General features: G+C 40.9%; 1 protein-coding gene across 1 annotated transcript; it reads left to right on the top strand.

Annotated features, from left to right (window-relative positions):
- The first annotated feature begins 48 nt into the window (after positions 1–48).
- Positions 49–15,974, top strand: LYVE1 (lymphatic vessel endothelial hyaluronan receptor 1). The gene is made up of 6 exons (XM_050955153.1): positions 49–365; positions 6,199–6,361; positions 6,474–6,613; positions 12,497–12,778; positions 14,031–14,109; positions 14,832–15,974. Exons 1-6 carry the CDS (start codon positions 281–283, stop codon positions 15,016–15,018), a joined length of 936 nt encoding a protein of 311 aa, XP_050811110.1. The 5' UTR covers positions 49–280; the 3' UTR covers positions 15,019–15,974.
- Positions 15,975–21,074: the final 5,100 nt, after the last annotated feature.

The raw sequence follows: 21,074 nt of genomic DNA, 5'->3' as shown, positions 1-21,074 counted from the left end.
TTTCTGAGTCAGCATTAGCTGAATTTTCCAGCCAGCCACTGTGAAATGTTCTGGGGACGTCATGTATTTCCAGCTAGTGCCCTTGACCAGTAAATGCCTTTTTAGCTGAGCAACAAATACTTGCTGACATTCTTTTGGTGAATCAGTACAGTGGCATCTACAGAGCTGTCAAGACAGTCATCTCAAAGCCCACAACAAAGGGACTGGCAATTCACCATTGTCTTTAAAGTAGGCAACAACCCACCCTGAGTTTTTTCATTTGTTACTGGTGTTAATTATAATGGGAACTTATTCTGGAGTTACCCTGGTTTTGTTCTCAATCTGGATTATGAAATTCCTTGCTCAAGGCTCTTTCAGCGTGAAAGGTATGTTTTCTTACAATTTTTCTGTATGGGCAACTTTTTCCCAATGTCCAAAAATATGTTCAAGATAGATGGAAATTGGTTTTCTTTCTCTCTTTTTTCCAGAAAAGATATTTGCTACATCAGTGTGTTTGAAAATAAAATATGCAGGTGTATAATTATATCTGTGAATATATATAACTCTGAATGTGCATATATTTTAAAGTGACCTATAATTTGTAGGTATACGAAACCACAGATTTCTCAGAAATCAGTGCAAAAGCAAATATTTTTCAGTAACATTCTTGCTTGTGAATATCTTTCACTGAATATTTATGTCCAATTTAAATATTTGAATCATTTTTAATAATGTCCAAATGTGTCACAAGACTTTGTTTAATTGTTGATGATATTTTTAGTAGCAAGTGAAAATCTGACCAGATGTCAAATTTTTTGGAAGATGCCACAGCAAAAGCTTTTGAACGGTTATCTAATTGCAGAATATGCATGAAATTGGTCATTGGGTACCTTAGAAAAATGTTATTTTAAATGTAAACTTTGTTTTGATTTTGAAAGATTGTAACAGTGAATATGAGTCTCCAACAAAGTTCTCAGTGACATAGGCATGATTCTTGAAGTACAGCTTACGGGTAATCAAGTCTGCCTCTGGTTATTATTGGAAGGAAAAAATAACCCAAGCACTTGGGAGTTCCCATTTTTGGAAGACAGTGTATTTCAGGAATTAATAAAGGAGTATCTGCCTTAAATAGCTCTCAAATGCAATTGTTGCATCATAATTCCATTAACAAATAGTCATATAATTTACTTTTGAAATATTTTTGTTTAATTTTTTTGTGATTAATGCTTCTTCTAAGAAAGTACTTGGGGACTTGGTTTGCAAGCCATGAAAGCTGAAGTCTGCTCTTCAGCTACCAAACAAGTACAACACAGAAGGACATATCCCCTCCACCAATATGACTTGATGCCCTGCCTTGGCAGGACTACCATTAGAGGTCAGAGGAAAGCTCAAGGAGGAGGAGAGTAACTGCTCCAAGAAAACTGGCAAAGAGATTGCTGATTAGTTGTTGGTGGATTGTGTAGTGCAGGGGTTCTCAAACTGTGGGTCACGACCCCATTTTAATGAGGATGCCAGGGCTGACTTAGACTTGCTGGGGCCCAGGGCTCATGCCCGAGCCACACCACCCAGGGCCAAAGCCAAAGCCTGAGGGCTTCAGCCCTTGGCAGCGGGGCTCAGGTTACAGCCCCTGCCCAGGGCTGAAGCCCATAGGCTTCAGCTTTGGCCTCCCCACTCAGAGTGGTGGGGCTTGGGCTTTGCCTGCCCCCACCTAGGGCAGTGGGACTCAGGTGGGCTCAGGCATCAGCCTTCCCTTCTGAGGTCATGTAGTAATTTTGGTGTCAGCAGGGGGTTGCGGGGCAATAAAGTCTGAGAACCCCTGGAGTAGTGGGAATGTGCGCCACAAGTAAGTCAATCCTGGCTCCAGCAGGCTCAAAATTTAAAAGACAAAATGATGGAAGCAGAAGATGGGACTATCACATACAAGCAAATGACTATACATACGCAATTGTCAGCAGTCAACTCCCTTATATTTAGATAATGATTGGGAAAGACTGTTGGGAGACCGACAAACTGTGAGAAGGGAGAGTCAGCATTGTAATTTATTTCATAGGAACCACTAGCTCCTGCTTCAGTTTCTTCTCTGCAGATTTGTGAATTACTGCTCATGCTGGTCACATTACACAGTGTCATGATGCTGATAAATCAATTACAGGCTTTTTCATATTGTAGATAGAGGAAGGATCCCAGTTTTCCACCAGAGGAAAACAGAATTGCTGATTCAGAGCACCAGCAGACGTTTTCACTTCCTGTGTGGCTCCAGGAATGCACATAGAAAATTTGTTTGTGGAATAAGAATCTGACTGCCACCAACTCCCGTGGCAGCTGTCAGAAAGATCTCTCTGGAGGAGCTACAACGCAGAAACTCCAAAGCCTAATTCTGACGAAGATATGAAACATTGCTGTACTGCAGCATCAAATAAAATAGAGGCACCTAACACTCCTAAACTTGGTATTTCCAAGAACGAATGCAAGACTATTTCCCCCAAAAATGTGTAAGTTGCGGGGGGGAGCAGAATCTATCAGAAATGAGATCTATCTTTAACAAGGCAAAGGAAAGTATAACAGTACAATTTTCAAAAGTGCCAAAGTTCTGTTTTCAAAGTTGACTGTCAGTGAAATATGGGCTTTTAAGTGCCTGTGTCACTTTTGAAAATGGAGCTTAGGCTTCTAAGTCACTTTGGTGCTTTTTGAAAAATACTTCCTAAGTCTTTTTTGATCGATACAACTCTTAACCCATAAGTCAGAGGTAGGGAAGATGGGAAAAAACACTAGTGAATGTGCCATACAGAGAAAACTACACTTGAGCTAAATGAACCTTGTTACATAACTCACTGAATTAGTCATAAATACCGCATACCGATCCTTTTAGGTGCACAGCTAGCTATAATACTATCACAGCTAGCTATAATACTATCTTGTGTCATTTCCAAAGGCCTTGCGGGCCAGCTGCAATCTTTCTGCCATGTGACAAATGAAACTCAGACATTCTCTGATTCAGCCTCCATCTTCAAAATCATCCTAAGACGACCTTCTCGTTTATGTCCTCAATAGCTATTAGCATGCAGGTTCCTGCAACATGGCAGGGATGAGCTCATCAGTCTCTAGATGTGAACTTAGTCACACTTTGCAAAGAGGAAATTTTCTTTCTACCTGTGTAAACAACCAGATTTCAATGTCAAATGGATTTATTTTTCTTATCTACAGAAGGATCCTACACAACAAATTATGGCTGGGATTTTCAAAGACACCTAAAGAAATTAGATGCCCAACTTCTGTTGAAATTCAATGGGATTTGTGTACCTAACAGTCTTAGCCTCCCTTAAAAATCCCAGCAGGAAAAGATCCTTCTCACCATGGCAGCCTAAGAATGTCCCTCTCTGCTACCAGCAGACAGAGGAACCCACCCAGCACCTCATGGATAGGACATCGCAATATGAACTGAGTATCTGGGGAAAAACACAGAGACGTCAGCAGCAGTTTCCCGAAACAGCAAAGAGACTAGATCACATTAAAGCAGAAGCGTCTCCCTCACTTTACAACTGCTCAAGTCCCTTTATTCTATTCTGCACCCACCATCTTTGTCTTATTCTCAGATTTTATTTCTCCTAATCAAATTCCACTGTTCTTCTAATGAAGTAGATTTCTCCTGCAAATGTGCAACATATGATTCAAGATGAAGATATGCTTTTGCTGTTAGACCAGCCAAGTACAGAAGAGCTCAGAGACTAGCTAAGAGCAGCTTGTGTAGCCAACCCAAATTCAGTTTGCTTCATCACAGGACTCAGAGAGATGATTTAGGAAGTCATGAAAATGGTAGGATGATTGGGTGGTTGCTGTTTGCTTCTAATCTTTTTCTTACATTGTAAAACTACTTATAGTTCACAATAAAGCTGATAACTGTCCAAGAAGGTGCTTTTTACTTCTCCATGTTGTTTCAAACATGTTAATTTCAAGTACACATTACATTTTATCTTCTTTTGTATTTTTCAGGTTAAAAATTGCACTCTATCTGCAATTCACTCTATTTTCTTTTCCTTCCTCCGACTGAGCCCTTATTTTCTGATACTGAATCTTCCTTCTTCCCATTCATCGGGTGAACATCTAGTTGACTGCTTTTCTCATATGAAAATATTTCTTTTGAGTATATTATGCATCAGTCAGGCATTTACAAGTATCCAGCCAACTTGTCAAGTGTCAGGAAGTTCCATTCAGTCAGCAGCTCAACTCAGTTTGAAAAGCTGCATTGTACTTCTCAAGGTCCTTCTGAGGATTGGAAAATTAAGGCTGGTAGTTAATATGACTGGTCATTAAGAAGCTTCTATCATCATTATTATACTTTTAAAAGCCTACTCAGCCACATTTTAACAGGTGCTGAGCAAATCCCTGGATTGGGAATAGAGAGGGTAAGGACAGGAGAGACTGTGTCTGAACACAGAAAGGGTGGGAAAGGATCATGTGTAAATGGTAAGAAAGGAGAGAAAGTGTGGAGCAAACCCTGGAGACAGGAGAGGACAGGATGGACTAGGCCTAAGAGTGCAGAGTGGGAGCTGGGACATGGAGAAGCCCTACAAGAGACGACTGGGTCTGACGGGGAGGAAAAAGGGCAGACAGAACAGCCTAGAATAGTGTGGGTTAGGTCTGGAGGCGCTGACTGAAGTAGGAGGAGTCGGACCAAATGGAGGATATATTGGCCACCGAGAGGACATTATAAGGTAAATTTACGTTCTCTTCACAATCAGACCACTCTCGTTGTCTGAGCTGAGCACCATGGTATGCAGGCACACCCTTCCCACCATAAATGTATACATAGTGGTGGCTAGTACAGTCTGAAGGGGATATCTGAGAAGCAATTATTGGATTATTTATTGGGTTTTTTGTTGCCACTGTATATTCATTCTGTTTGGTCTCTACAATGTTCCTTATTTGTTCTACAGTGTATTTATTCCTTGTTCATATAGCTTGTCTGCTACTATACATAAAAAATGCAGCTTTTTGTTTCTTATGGCCCTGGAGAATGTACATGGAGCTAAAGAGCCAAATCTTGCCCCCTCTCCCTCCCTGTCCCCTTAAAGTTGCTTTGGGCTCTAAAGCCAGCACAGGAGAATCCCCATGTAGTGTAGGGCTGATATAACCAGCCTTAGCCCACCCCTTTCCAGTTCTTGATGTAGTGGATGTGGCCAAAATGCCACTGTGCTCCAGCAATTGTTGTCTGCCCATTGGGGGCTGTTGCAACATGGTGAAATTTGAAGCAGTTAGCTGGCCCCAGGAGTAGCACAGAAAGGTGGGGTAAAGCTGTGCCAAGCCCTCAGCTGTGCCAAGCACTGCCCCAGCACAAATTGGGTTCTACCTCAACCTGTGTAAAAGACATAGGTGCTGGAACTAGAGGTGCAAGAGGAGGGGAGCATGCTGAACCACCTCCTGACATGAAAGTGGTTTCCATTCTATCTGGGGTTTATAGATTGGTTCAGCTGCTCTCAGCATGCCCACTATACACAGTGTTCCAGTTCCTCTGGTAAAAGATAGTAAGTAATTTAATTTGGCCCATGCTTGAACCTTGTTACATTTTTTTAAAATGATACCAAAGGTATCTGAGTTTCCCCAATGGCCTAAAAAGTTACAGCTCAGCAGAGCGGAGGTGACGTAATTAATAATTACTAAATTCTTCTAATGGGCATCTTTTTGTGAGTAAACTCCACATGCTTCCAACCATGTTTGCCATCCACGGCAGGCCTTGTAACCATGTCACTGTGTGAAGCTCACTATGCTGAGGTCATTGGTGTTTTATCATAAGCACTAGTTTTATTATTTTAAGACATTATTAATCAGGTGGGAAAACTGGTTTCCAGCCCACCCATGGGGCTCTCATGCACATGTGTCACAAATGGCATCCTCTTTAGCAAGATGGCTTCCCCCAGGCACAGGCTCAAAGTTGCCATCTATAATTAATTTTTTTAAATATGCATTTTCATAGTCTAGCCATGGTGACAAGTCCTCCTTACCCTCTGAACTATTAGACTGTTGGGGTGAACAAAACAGATTATTTTCTTATAAAAGGCTAAATTAACTCTCCCACTGGAGGGTAACTCCTCTAATGACCTAATACCCATAAAACTTAAAAAGTGAACAACAATATGCACCACTACACACACAGGCACTTACTTAAAATAAAAGAATAAATTCTAAGGTAATAACCTTGAATATTTATGTTTTAATTTACAGATCTCACCATTCAAGAGTGCAGGATCGCAGGCATAACCCTAATTTCTCATCCAAAAAAACTGAATTTCTCAGAAGCAGAAAGTGCATGTAGACAGCTGGGGTTACAGCTGGCAAGCAAAACCCAGGTTGAGAATGCCCGGAATCATGGCTTTGAAACATGCAGGTACGTGAAGTCTATAAGTTACTAGCAGCTTTTAGCAGCTCCATTTCCTTATATATAATAATATGCTTGTGAACGCATCCAACATTAAAGGGATTGATACTTTTTATTCTAGCTTTGGATGGGTGGCAGATAAATGGCTTGTCATTTCTCGGGTTATCCCAAATCCAAAATGTGGTCAGAACAAAATTGGAGTAGCAGACTGGAAAGTCCCTCTCAACCGCAAATTTCATGGTTTCTGCTTCAATTCTTCAGGTAAGTAGGCATGAAACCTAGAGTCCTTACATTTAGTTTTATTATTTCAAATCTTCATAGAAAAACTGTTGTTAGTGCTTTTTTTTCTATCTTAGATGGTGGATTGTATCTTTCCCCTCTAGGGAAAAAAAAGAGCTGTTGCTAAATGCAGGATGCTAGATGGACAGAAGTTCCACTTAGTTCACTGAAATTAATAAAATGATGCTGTAATTAGTTCTTGAATAAAGCTTTCTTCACTATATTCAGTTATGTGGAACCAGCAATGTGAAGCCCTTAGGTATGCTCAGTCATACTTGTGCCAGTGAAAATGTGTCAAACACATGCAAATGCATAGCTAGTTGATACTCCTTCAGTAAAAACAAAGTTTCATGATATATATTATTTTACTGCAAAAATGTAAAAATGACCTAACAAACTAAATTAAATCTAAAAATACCTAAATTAAAATACATTTGTCCTGGCTAAAGTCCACACTAGGTAGTAAACTCCAAAGCCACAATTGTCACATATTCCCAGAATCCCCATTTATACAGCCTTGTATTTTACTTCATACTGTCCTGTAACAAGGGAAGAAATTAGATTGTCACATTAGTGACTCCACCCAAGTTAAAGGAAAAGATGAGAGGGGAATTGATAAGTCTTCAAATATATTAAAGGCTGTTATAAAGAAAACAGTGATTGATTGCTCTACGTGTCCACTGAAGATACGACACAGGGCAAAGAGAGAAATTTTGGAGAGCCTAGAATGTAAATTGAAGGAGTCTGAACTTTTTTAGATCTAAGAAATGGTGGAATGTGGAAAAAACAGCAATAAAGGCAAGTGATTTTGATGGAAGCATTTTTAATGGCCTGGAATGAGAGAGATGAAAGAGTAGAGAGAAACTAGAAAATGGGGTAATATCTAGGTAGCTGTGGGGAGAAGGAACAATGGATTTTGGAGATGGGCAGTGGGTGAACCCCGGGCTCAGAGAGGCTAGCCCCTGGCCCGGCCTGCTTCTTCTGCCCGAGGCCCCACCCCTCCTGGCTGGAGCCCAAAGCCCCCTCATACGGCCACCATCACCTTCCCCAGTCCTGGGACTCCCCCCCTGCCCTTGAGTGCTGGGCAGTTGGGTGAGGGGCATGCCCGCCCCTCCATGTGCTGGGTGGGCAGTGCAGCCTCCCTTTCCCAGCCCCAGAAAACTGGGTGGGTTGGTAGGTGGCACGGCCTCCCTTTCCCAGCCCTGGAGTGCCGGGTGGTTGGGTGGCACAGTCCCCCCCAAATCCCGGAGCAAAGGAGCCCCCATTAGCCCCAGCCTGAGCCTGGGGCTATGGGGAGGGTGGAGGACAGAACACCCTTCAGCACAGTGCCAGGAAGCAGGAAGGAGCCTGGAGGCAGAGCACAGGCGGGGCCATGCAAGGTTGTTTGGGGAGGCTCAGCCTTCGATACTCGTGCTGCCCAAGATTTTGGAGTTGTTATAGTGAAAAAGACATCAGGATTAGCTAGAGCCTGAGTCTTAGGAGAGAAAGAGGGAGTGGAGTTAAATAGGGCCTCAGGATTGTTGGTTTAAGTAATAGAAAGAATGGTAATATTGTCAACAGTAGTAGAGAAGGTACGTAAAAGAGAAGGATAAGGAGGAAAGAGATAAGGTTTGCTCTGACTTGTTGACCATGAGATTGTGACAGTGCATCCAGGAAAAGAATAGACGTGTTGAGACTGGACAAAAGAAGGGAATACAGGAGTAGAGCGAGAAATGGAGTGCTATCATCGTAGAAATGTTCACTGAAGTTATGGGAGAATATGAGTGTCATGGTTACAGGTCTACCTGCACCTCTGACCCACTTTCTTGATCTCTCTGAGATCACACTTCAGGTATTAGGCCTGATGTCCTTACCTGTTCTGAGGTGGAATCCCACAATTCTTCCCTCCATAGACAAGGCCCTGGGCTACAGTTCCTTGGTTTGGCCCCAGCAATTCTTCCCTTTGGGAGCTTGTGGCCGGCACTGAATACAGTGACTAACCAACTATCTTAAAACAAAATAATGTTTAATCTTAATAATAGAAACACAGCAAATCAGAAGAGAAAAAGGATTTTAACATAATAAACAATCGATATGCCTAGCTCTCTTATGGAAGGCTTACGATCCCCCTGGAATCTTTGGAAGGCTCAACTGTTTCATACCTCCTCAGCTGGGCCAGTGTCTATGTCACCCTGTTCCTCAGGAACAGCCCTTGACAACTGGCTCCCCCTCTCCCAACAACTCACTTTTTAACCATTTCAAGTCCTTTGGATCTGTCCATTCCCAGCCTGGCCAAAACAGAGCATAACTTTGGGCTGGAGCAAATAATGTAGCATCTTTGCAACATAATTCCTCAGGATTGTTTCTTAACGACATCCACCATGTTTACCGAGAGGTTACGTATCTAAAGACATTGTGTTCCCTTCCTGCTAGTGTCTGAACAGCCCTGCTAGTACATTAAATCAATACATTCATGCAGTAGATATTCCAGTAACCCAATATAATTATACAGTAACTACCCCAGTAACCAGATCATATACAGTATTCATAAATGATTACAAACCAGCCGCACATCCTTCACAATGTGTAAGGAGAGAAGACCAGAGGACATTGTATGGAACTCTGAAGGGTTTCAGTGGAGGAAAGTGGCTAAACATGAAAGAGTGGCTGGAAAGCAAGGGGAAAGCCAGGAGAGTAGCAAGTCATGGCAACCTTGGATATATCCATAGGAACAACAGTGTCAGAAATGATTAGCCACTTAAACAGTCCAATTAAAAAGGTGTGACTGGGGTAAACTTGATCCTTCTTTACAGTTCAGAACTCTCATGTGTGGGTTTATGAACCTATGTGGGAGGTTAGCTAAGACTGTGTCTTGTTTAAACAGCTACACTTTTTTAATGTCGCTGATTTTGTATGTGCTGTATCATGTCTGTGTATGCTTGAACTGTTCTTTTAAAATGTGGCTTTTTTTTAATCTGTGTAGTATTTTGGATTGTACTACACCTATAAGATGAGCTGGGTAAAGATAAAGTGGCAATTTTAACCCTGAATTCCTTACTTTTGCAGGTTTAAATAAAGAGAATTGTCACTATTTTACGTCATTATCATATTATTTAGTAGAGCAAATTAAGCCTGTTAAATGCTATTATGAAGCAATTTTTATTTAACTTAGGGAATGAAGAATCACTGTTTATCCTAATGGCCAAATTGTCACTTGCTAGAACTCTTGTAACAAAAGTCTTTGGCAAGAGCTCATTTCGCTGCATTTTGACCTTCCAGCTGCAGTGTGTAGAGTCACTTAAAGGCCATAGTGAAAAAAGTACAACTCTATGTCATCTATCCTCTTACTTTGTGAATGAAAATGCGTCATTAGACTTCCCACCTGGGACTCGTATTAAGAACTGTACATAAGTCATTTCCGCCCATTATTTCTATAACATATTCAGCTGGTTAATATAGTGATAACTTTATAGTTTCCAGATTATGTAAGAGTACCAGCAAGAACCAGTGACCAATTCCTCATTAGTCACATTTTCACTCCAGCCTTACCAGAATTCCAGTTTTCCACTTATAATTTTAAAGGTGCAGTTTTTTACAGGCATCATTTATGCAATTTGTGTAAGTTACTGGCTGTCCCTGCAGATCAGGTGCTTATATAACCCTCATTAGGATACAGGGTTGCCAACTTTCTACTTGCACAAAACTGAACACCCTTGCCCCTACTCCACCCCTACTCCAAGGTGCTGCTCCTTCTCTGAGGCCCTGCTCCCATTCACTCCATCCCCCTTCCCTCTGTCACTCACTTTCCCCAACCTCACTCACTCGCTCATTTTCACTAGGCTGGCTCAGGGGGTTGGGGTGCTGGAGGGGATGAGAGCTGCGGGGTGTAGCCAGAAATGAGGAGTTCAGGGCTCCAGACTGAGGCAGTGGGATGGGATGTGGTAGGGGGTGAGGGCTCCTGCTGAGGGTGCAGGCTCTGGGGTGGTGCCAGGGATGAGGGATTTTGGGGTGCAGGAGAGGGCTTTGGGCTGGGACCAAGGGATTTGTAGGGGAAGAGGGGAATTGGGGCAGGGCTTGGGGTGCAGGGGAGTAACAGCTGTGGCTGGGGGTGCAGGCTCTGCTGTGGGGCTGGGGATGAGGGGCTTGGAGTGAAGGAGGGGGCTCTGCACTAGTGCAGGGAGTTGGATGCCGGGGGGAGGGTGAGGGCTCCAGCAGGGGTGCAGGCTCTAGGGTGGGGCTGAGCATGAGGGATTCTGGGTGCAGGAGGGGGCTCTGGGCTGGGATCTGGGGGTTCAGAGGGTGGGAGGGGAATCAGGGCTGGGGCAGGGGTTCGAGTGTGGGAGGGGCTGCAGACTCTCGGTGGCACTTATCTCAAGCAGCTCCCAGAAGCAGCGGCACATTCCATCTCCAGTCCTATGCAGAGGTGCGGCCAGGTGGCTCTGCACACTGCCCAGTCCATAGGCATCCCCACCCACAGCTCCCATTGGCCATGGTTTCCAGCCAATGGGAGCTGCAGAACTGGCACTTGAGGCGGGGACAGCATGCGGAGCCTCCTGGCTGCCTCTACACATAGGAGCTGGAGAGGAGACATGCTGCTGCCTCCAGGAGCTGCACGGAACCAGGGCAGGTAGGGAACCTGCCTTAACCCTGCTGCGCTGCTGACTGGACTTTTAACAGATTGGTCAGCAGTGCTGACCAGAGCCACTGGGATCCCTTTTTGACTGGGCATTTTGGTTAAAAACTGGACACCTGGAAACCCAATTAGGATAATGTGCAAACTGCAGATTTTCAAAGGTTTATAGCTTGGCCAATTTTGCATGGATTTTCTTGGAGACAGAAAAAGACACATTCCTGACACAAATATAACCCCACTGCCAAACTTGAAGTCCCTGTTCCAAGCATGTGGGCATTAAAACTTCTCAAAGAAAAGGTTGCCTGAATGTTTTGACATGGCCAAAGTAACATATTTTCCCCTAATCTTGTTCTTGGAAAGTGCTAAACTTCTTTGGCTGGAAAAAAAAAATCAGTCTGAGGTCAACACCAGACACATAAAATTTCAGTCCAAATGGTTACTGTTTGGCAAAGTTATAAGCAGGTGAAACCAGGGGTTTATACTGGGAAGTGTTGGATAACCATGATAATAAGGCAGGGCTCATAGCACCACTTGTAATGATGTAAATGAACCTCAGAATGCTGGGTAACCACATGACAATGTAACCTGTGTTCTTACTCAGTTCTTCCCTCCATTTTGTTTTGTTTCCTTGTCATGTGTAACACAGGAAATTATATTGTAAGCTCTTTCTGGCAAGGATCTTGTCTTTTGTATGCCATTGTAAAAGGAATTTTGTCACACTTGTGGGCTTTGTTCCCTGTTAAAAAAGGTACTTAAGCATGTGCCTAACTTTAAGCAGGTGAGTAATCTGGAACTACTCTTATACATAAAGTTAGACATGCTAAATGTAAGCCTCTGTGAATAAATACATAGTAATAAACAGTATCAATAGTTGTATCCACAGTTGTTTTAGTTGTGTTGGTCCCAAGATATTAGAGAGACAAGACAATATCTTTTATGGGACCAAATTCTGTTGGTGAGAGAGAGGAGCCTTCAGGTTTACACAGAAACCTGAAGAAGAGCTCGGTGTAAGCTCTGAAAGCTCCTCTCTCTCAGCAACAGAAATTGGTCCAATAAAAGATATTACTCACCCACCTTGTCGCTCTAGTATCAATAGGTATGAGTAGTGGTCATCTCATTACCACAGTGCATAACCCTCAGAAAAACTTCTGAAAATATCCATCATAGATCAATGTGTGGTTTGCCTCAGGTATGTGCAAAATTTTGCGATAGCGCCCAGTGCAACTCATTACACTTCCTTTTCCCCTTTGCAGATATTTGGATTGATTCATGCATACCAGAAACAGGTACAACCCTGTTATCTGCAACAGATCCAGAAGTAAACTCATCTTCAACAGCTTCATCTCAGGGCATCACAGAGATGCTTACTGCTACTGAGTCACCAAAACCCCAAATACCTCGGAAGACCTTTCGCATAAAATGTGTAACGGAAACCATTTTACAAACTGTACAGACTACTTTGGAAAGTGAAGAGGAGATAGCAGTGCCTGATGGAAACCGAGCTGCCTTTACAAATGATAGTGTTGTATTTGGAGGTACACCATATGTCTTTTTTATATGTACCCTAGTTATTAAATAGTGTTTTTAGTGGGTTAGTTTGCATGGCTAGAACCAAAATCAACTATTGTTACGCATGAGTGTATGAGGGCCGAAGAAGAATATAAGGATTTGCAAAGCCAAAACTATAAACACAAAGGAAACATCTTTTCTTTTGAAAATTAATTAGTATATTTGTGGAGGATTAAATTAGCTTTTTAATAGGAATCAGTGGAATTTTATCACATAAGTTCCTACTTCTGAGGAAGTCAATGGGAATTTTGCCAACATACACTCCATGCTTGGTGCAAGTGAAAAGCCTAACTGGTTCTCACACCTGCCAGGATAGAGCTATCAAACACCCACACAAAACCTAGTGTTAAACAAAAAAAGCAAAACGGTGTCATTTTCTTACTTGCCAATAATCACTATATCTTTCTGATCCTCAACTTTTACTGTATTACTTGGAAAATATGTTGTAGACTAATATATGCATGTATGCGACTGTGTAGATTATATAGCTAACACAGCAGTCTGGATACAAATCTTTGGCAAACCCTGGCACTTTGGTTTTACAATACATGTGTTTCCATGAATAATGACTCTGAAATTTTCATCCAGCATTCATTATCTGCCTGGAAAGAACATCAGCTCATACTTTGTTTCCTGTTTAATAATCCTGATGACAATGCTTAACTGAAGTGTTTTTAAAAAAACTTTCCTTTGACTATGTATATTTGAATGCAATCACATACAATTTACATAGGATGTCTTCCTGAAGAACATGAGAACATGCCATATACCTGAACAAAATCATTGTAGTGACGTATTTCTCTAAATTCTCCTGCTTTCATACACAGTAAAGATTATTTTGAGATTATAATTCAAATTCACCAGTGACAAAAACGATAGTCTAAATATCAAACAAGCCTGCAATGGTTCCCCTTGAACTCAATGGCAAAACTACTGTTGACTTTAATGGAAGAAGTACTGGGTGTAAATGGCAAAGTAGTGTAACTTACACTCAGCTGGTGTGCAAAATGAGTGTAATTGATGCCACTGCTTAGGTCATTGTGAATTTGAACTAGATATTTCCATGGGGACTGGAGCCACTTACCCAAGGCTGCCTTTAGCAGAATCTGACGTTAGGCACATGAATTTTCAGAAAGGCTGATTTTAGAAGTAAGACTATTTAAAAAAAAAAAAAAAACAAGAGAAACACATCAGTTATCTATATCATTTTATCTTTAGGTGTACCCATTGCACTCCTTGTACTGGCACTCACCTTCTTTATGGCATCGGCTGTTCTTGCAGTCTGCTATATCAGAAAGTAAGTTTGTTCTTTCATAATGTATTTACTCCTAGATTACAGCTGATGAAATATTAATATTTGTATATAGTACAAATGTAATTAAAACATATGACAAAGAAGAGTGAAATGTGAGTATCTGTAGCTCTGCAGATAAACTTTATTGCTGTTGTAGCTGAATGCCTGTCATAGGAAGGACCTTAATCAATTAATCATGTGCCAGGTGTGTGATTTCTGCATGTCAGCTCATCTGTCTACATTTAAGTATCTGCTGTAGTGTTAGTATATTTTTCTTCTTGTACCTTTCTACCATCCCAGTCCTGATAGAAGAATTCTTATTCTCGAATTATGGTTGTGTTCAGAAAGATTAACATTTGTAAAGTTTTTATAGTGATGCAGACAGACATTTGAGGCAAAGGATTGTTAAATCCAATCTAAAAGCTACATATGTCTGAAATTGCATTCCATCTAGATTCATCATTATGTACTGCTACTTCTGGTATATGTTGTCTGATTTAAAAATATTTAAGAACTAAGTCTAAAAACCATGTGACCACTGGAGGGGAACTAATTCAGCATCCCCATGACTTTAGTGGGAGTTTTGCTTGAGTATGACCTGCAGGATCAGTTGATAATTCTAGATACTTTGTATTTCATCTATTCTGTGATTATTCAGAGCTCATAATATGTGTGCTACCTGGTAATGTTTCTGTTCTAATTTGCTTTAATATTTCTATTTAAAGGTACAAGAGAACCTGCCCATTTTCAGACAAGAAGCCCCAAAAAGAAAGGATTGAAGCCAAAGTCATCAAAGACGCTAAGTCAATTGACAGTGCTCCTGAGAAGGAATCAAAGAATAATGGGAAAAAAGCAGAAGAGCCTCAAACCAAGCCGGAGGCCACAGTAAAATGTGTGGAAGCAGAAGTTTGAAAGGATAAATATAACAGCTAGTTTTATAGATTTAAAATGAAGAATGCAGAATTAGCAAAACATTTATAAATTGTTTCAGTTTCCCCCATCTTAAAAAGGGAATAATGATACCTACCTATCTTTGTAAAGTGCTTGGAGATCTACTGATGAAAAAGCACTATATAAGAACTAGTGTATTATATTACTGTAAATAGTGGCAAGGTGAATGCAGATTTCTTAGTTCAAATGCTTGTACAATCAGCATTCTATGATTATTAATTACACTTCCTCTTTGGTATAAAATGTTCTTTTGCAGAAGCATGGTATCTTATTCATATTAATATTAAAAATAAAATAAAACAACCATCTCACAACTCGACATTTTCCATCTTAACAAGAAGTCACTAAGTCTAAGAATGCCTTGTTGATTGAGATACAGTGTATAATTATTTGCATAAAATTCAGATCAACACATCTAAAATAAAATGTATGTTTCTTTCTATCCTGGAGGTTGTCTGTTAATGTAATAGCATCCAAAATTAATACCTGATCCTGCAAACCTTGCTCGTTCAGACAATTCGTATTCAGGCAAGTAGTCCCATTGAGTTCAAAAGGACTGCTGGCATGAGTGGGGATTACTCAAGTAATGGTTGCAGGATCAGCCTCCTAGCCTGTAAGTTCCCAAACAAGGGGACTTTTAGATTTGCTATAAATATAAGTAAGGTATTTATACTGAGTATAATGTAATCAACAATGAAGTATTTTCTTGAGTATATCACTGTATCATAATTTACAATTTTATTTATTAAACTCAGGACTGCATCATTCTTCAGATAACTGACAGTAAAAACACTTTAAAACTGTTTCACAATCTGTATCATAAAGGTCTCTGATGTCTGTTTCAATGTGTTTTCAAAAGAAACAGTGGCATGGGAAGTTTACAGCATTTAATAAGAAAATAAAGTACAGTAGATATATTTATTTGTTACATCTGTTTTATTTATTATTCTCATGAAAACTACTTCCCAGGAAAATCCAAACAGTACATATTGCCTCAATATTATACTGTACTTGGAAAAGAGACAGAAACACATGGCTGGTGTTATATTAATTTATAAAAGTTGCATAATCTAAACATGAATTTGCAATAACAATAGCAAATGTACCACATATCTCTATTAACAAACATTTTGGATAACATTTGCTGTACATGTTAAAAATGCCCTTCAGTAGGCAGATTAGTTTGAAAGACATATCACAAAATATCTTCCGCTGTGGCAGCCATTTTAGCATAGAGCTGCTATAACCAGTACCCAAATTAGCACCATGTTGTCTGAAAGGAAATAACATGAGTTCTCCTGGTAATCCAGGTTGTTAACACAATGAAAATAGAGCAGCATTTAAAGTATGGACTAATGTAATTTACTAATGAGTGTCAAGGGTCTCCTTTCTGCGTCCAAGCCAAAAAAGATTCGTCTGTTACAGTTTTAGTGCATGCTTTTAGTTACAGCTTTTGATATCCCCTAGTTCAATCCCCAGTGTGTTGGCCAAGATGGGAACTGTCGAAATAAAAGATGTGAGAACACATCTCTTTGAAAGCCACAGGATATGACTTACTTAGTTCGGTAAGGGAGTGGTAATGCATAAAAACACTGCTGCCATTCAGGATATCCTCTTCATTTCTGAAGGATTTGTGTTCATCACATGGGGTCTTATCCTGTGAGGTGCTGAGTGAACACAACTGCCACTGGGGAGGCAAAGTCACTTAGGAAGTTCAGGCCCATGTCATGTGAGACTCTGGGCAGGCTCACCATCTTCCTGAGCTCACTCACTTTGTAGCTAAATGTGCTTATATAATGGTCTAGATGCTTATCTAAGCTTTTAAAGCAATACTATCATTACTCACTCAAAAGTGAACTCTACCCACATATGGGTGCCAGCATAAGGGCTATGCACCACTTAAATTCCACTTAAGCCATTCGGGTTTAAGTGGCACATAGGTTTAATGCTGGCTCTCGGCCCAAGCATGAATTTCATCCACATGTAATTACATTTATTCCTAATTTCAATGTAGGTTGTGACTTATTCCAGGATTTTAATAGGGACAAGTGCTCTGTAGCTCTGTTAGGCTCTCCTCCATGAAACAGAACCAAATTCTGTGGCAGGTACTCTTTATTTTGCAGTAGGGAACACTCAAGTCTGAGTGTACTAATTAGGTTAATTTGTTAATTTTTTCAGAATACATTCCTAAATCCCAGTATCACACCCTCAATTTATGGGGTCACGTGAGTATGTCAGACTCTCCACTTTCATTTTAAGAACATTATGTTTCTAGTCCTCATGTTTGTAAAGAAAATTGACAGTGTGACCCAAGTGTAACTAATAGAGCAGTATTGGCCTGAGTCTGCAGAGTTTGAAGCAATAGATCTGAGATAGGTGGCATACCTCATTCATGTCCAGGAGGTGTTAACACCAAACCCTACTGGTCTGGGAAGTCCACCAACACCATCTCAGCAGAGGGCAATGCATGTGGCAGGAACAAAAGAGTACAACCAACCTGATTCACCCAAGCAGATACAGCTTGGCTCCTGGATTAAGTACTCGGGGGGGGACCTCATGCCCTTGTCCTTGCCTCTTTGTAAGGGAAGGCAGGGCCTTAACACCAGCACATTGTATAGGGAGTGAGGATATGATGCAGGGGCAGGGCTGTAAGGGGGGAAGCCACAGAAGGCTCTGTGTCATCTTGTACCTAGAGCCCTAGATTGCCTTAACCTTAGGGTTGCCACAGGTTCAGGTTTTCCCAGGATTGGTCCCTTTTTTTGGGGCAGCTGTCCCAGAAAATCTGAGTGCTCAGTACACACTGCCTGCTAGCTGTCAAGTTTGATGGGCTGCCCTGTTTTTCTTCTACCTAAAGTGGCAGCCTTACTTAATCCAGACCTGTACACACTTCACATCCTGGGCAGGATGGAGCCCAAGCCAGAGAATGCAGCTCATTGGCTTGGCTCCTCCAGCTGACACAACCCTCTATCTGCAGCCCCGTTTGGAACACAGCACCACGCACTTTGCATCCCAGGCAGGATGGAATTCTACCTGGTGCCTGTGATGCTCATAGACTAATCCCTGGCTCCCACATTTTCCCCTTTTGGTATATATCTTAAAGACAGGTCAGGGTGGTCCTGACAGCCAGAAGCTCTCATGTCCTGCTTTGTAGCCCTTAGGGTGACCAGATGTCCCGATTTTAGAGGGACAGTCCTGATTTTGGGGTCTTTTTCATATATAGGCTCCTACTACCCGCCACCCCCTGTTCTGATTTTTCACACTTGCTATGTGGTCACCCTAGTAGCCCCCTTTTTATGGAGAGCAGGGCAGGTGAATGTGCTAGTTATGTAATATGCTCCCCATTGTGGTGAAAGCAGCACAGAAAACGGCAGTTGTAGCTTCGCACTGGGGGAATAGAGGCAGAGGCAGAGGCAACAAAATGTCAAACACGGAGCTGCAGCAGTTTGGCAAAAAGCTGAATTCTGCAAACCTGTTATTACAGAGTACCTGATACCTGCTGTAGTATATTTTAGCCATCAGGCCTAGAGGCTAGGAATACATAATTAACAACAAAGAGCAACATTAAAATAAAGCATTTTGCAGTCAAAGGTGACTTATGTCCTATGTTCTCCATCTCTGCAAAAGCACCGACCTCTACTGATAGGATGGGACAGGCTGTGTCACCTTTCTGGCGGACGTGTGGACTGGGAGAAGGCCCATCCTCCTCAGTTCAGTCCAGTCCTCTCCATGAACAGATTCTGGAGAGCCCCCACAGTCTCCAGGTAAGGGAGAACACACAGTACACTGAGTTGGGGGCAGAGTCCTCTGCACATATGGATATTGGGGTGACGATCAGAACTCAAATAAGAAAAGATCTTCTTTGTTCATCATATGAAATACATCTAAGAAATGTGAGACCTGATTTCTCAGATGCAGCCAAAACACACACACACAGCATGAATCAAAGGGATGGGTGCAAAGATGGTTTAAAACACTTGGCATTCCCCTAATCCTAGTTTTGCTCTGTGCATGGCAGTTTCCCCTGGGGTTTATTAGAACAGCTAAAGATCTGATTTTAATGGAGCTGCAGTGACCAGAAATGGTTTTACAGATTATGCCAGCACTGTGAAACAAAGAGGCCATATAGAACAGAAGCATCTGGCTCATTGCTCTCCATAAAGTGAGAGACTAGCTCTGCAATGACAACAGTGATAGAAACATTAATCAGCAAGTGCCATAACAGACAAGTATGATAGTGATGTAAAATATAGTAGAACGTGCAAATGTTCTTGGACATTGTTTAAATGAATTCAAATAGGTTTTTCCACTACAAAGCAAACAGGAAAATGAGCGTTAAGATCAGGATGTGAGCTAATCTCAGCAACCAAACTCTCAACAAATAATTTCACAGAAAAAAAAATATATATATATAAACTATATATTGCTGTCTCCACTTTTTAAACATTTTTTATTCTTTTACATTCTTACTCTTTCTTTTATTACTGAAACAAGTGTGAGGAAAAATCCAAGCATTCTTATAACAATGTAACTTCATATCGCAAATAGCAGTTACCCCCGTCATTATCACAAGCTGAACTCAAAACTAAATAAATTTACTGAGCTGTATGTAATTTTTTCTTTAAAATACTTAACAAAAACATTACAGCAGTTGCAATATTTGTATAATTATTGCACAGCCCTCCAAGGACCAGAATGTGACAGCCTTACATTAAGTGGTACCTAACTCCATTTGCTTCAACAAGACTACTCAGTGTAAGGTGATATTCAACAGCAGTGAAGATATCACAATCCAGCCCATGTGGGAGAAGGGAGGGAACAGTTTATAAATAATATTATATATTAAATATATTATGTAATTATATACGCTATATTAGCTATAATTGCCCATCTAGTAAGAAAAAGACCACCTGGTTTTGGAGGCATTTGCCTGATCCTGAAAGCTTTTATTAAAGTGAATAATAATTACTCAGGAGAACAGAACTAATAACTTCAGTGGGATTATCAGGTCCTAGAATTGCAGTCTGAAAGTTAACAAAATTCTACTGTCTAATGACTGGCTGTGTTACCACCAGTGATGTCATAATTCCATCACCCAATCATGAGCTGTTATACAACTGTCGTGAAATCAAAGTGTAAGTGTTAAAAGCATGTTGCAGAACTTCAGAGTTACAGACTGACCAGTCAACCACACACCTCATTTTGAACTGGAAGTACACAATCAGGCAGCAGCAGAGACAGAGAAAAAACCAAATAAAGTACAGTATGGTGTTAAATGTAAACTACTAAAAAAATAAAGAGGCATTGTTCAGTTGTAAAATTTTGAAAAAATAACCATAATGTTTTGTTTAGAGTTACAAATATTTCAGAGTTACAAACAACCTCCATTACCGAGGTATTCGCAACTTTGAGGTTCTACTGTATCTTTAAAAGTCTCTGTTATCTGACAAGAATTACCAAAAATGCAAGATACACAATGTTTTACATGCAATTTTAATAAAATGATGTTCATCTTATAAAATGATCTATCAATAGCTTAGAAATGTGATATCTCAAATATAAATATTCATAAAGCAACGCAGGAGATGTATGAATAAGGCTACACCACCCACATAAGATCACAAACTTCAAAATGTATCCTTCCAATAACAATGCATGAATTATGTATATATTCATACTACATGGTATCCAATGCAGTTTTAAAAGCTATTTATTCTGGTAGGTAGGACTGGATATGAGAATTATGAAAAAAGAGTGAAATCCTTACTACGCTCACAGCGCTTTGCCCTTTAACCATTGTTGAATAGTTTTGCAAGTGCTGGAATTCTAAGAACAACTACAGGATAGAATCCTCGGGCCAAATCCTAAACTCCTGACTCAGGACAAGATTCTGCCTGGCTGATATGCAAAAGTGCTGCGGTAGGGTAGGCCCAAAGAAACTTTCACTACCCTTTCTGCATCCTATATAAAGGCCAAGCAGAATTGCAGTCCTTGAACTCCTCAGACAGAAATGACATGCT

This window comes from Gopherus flavomarginatus, chromosome 5, assembly GCF_025201925.1.
Source record: "Gopherus flavomarginatus isolate rGopFla2 chromosome 5, rGopFla2.mat.asm, whole genome shotgun sequence".
Lineage (NCBI taxonomy): Eukaryota > Metazoa > Chordata > Testudines > Testudinidae > Gopherus > Gopherus flavomarginatus.
The sequence above is the reverse complement of the archived record's forward strand: the minus strand, read 5'-3'. Positions and strand labels throughout refer to the sequence as shown.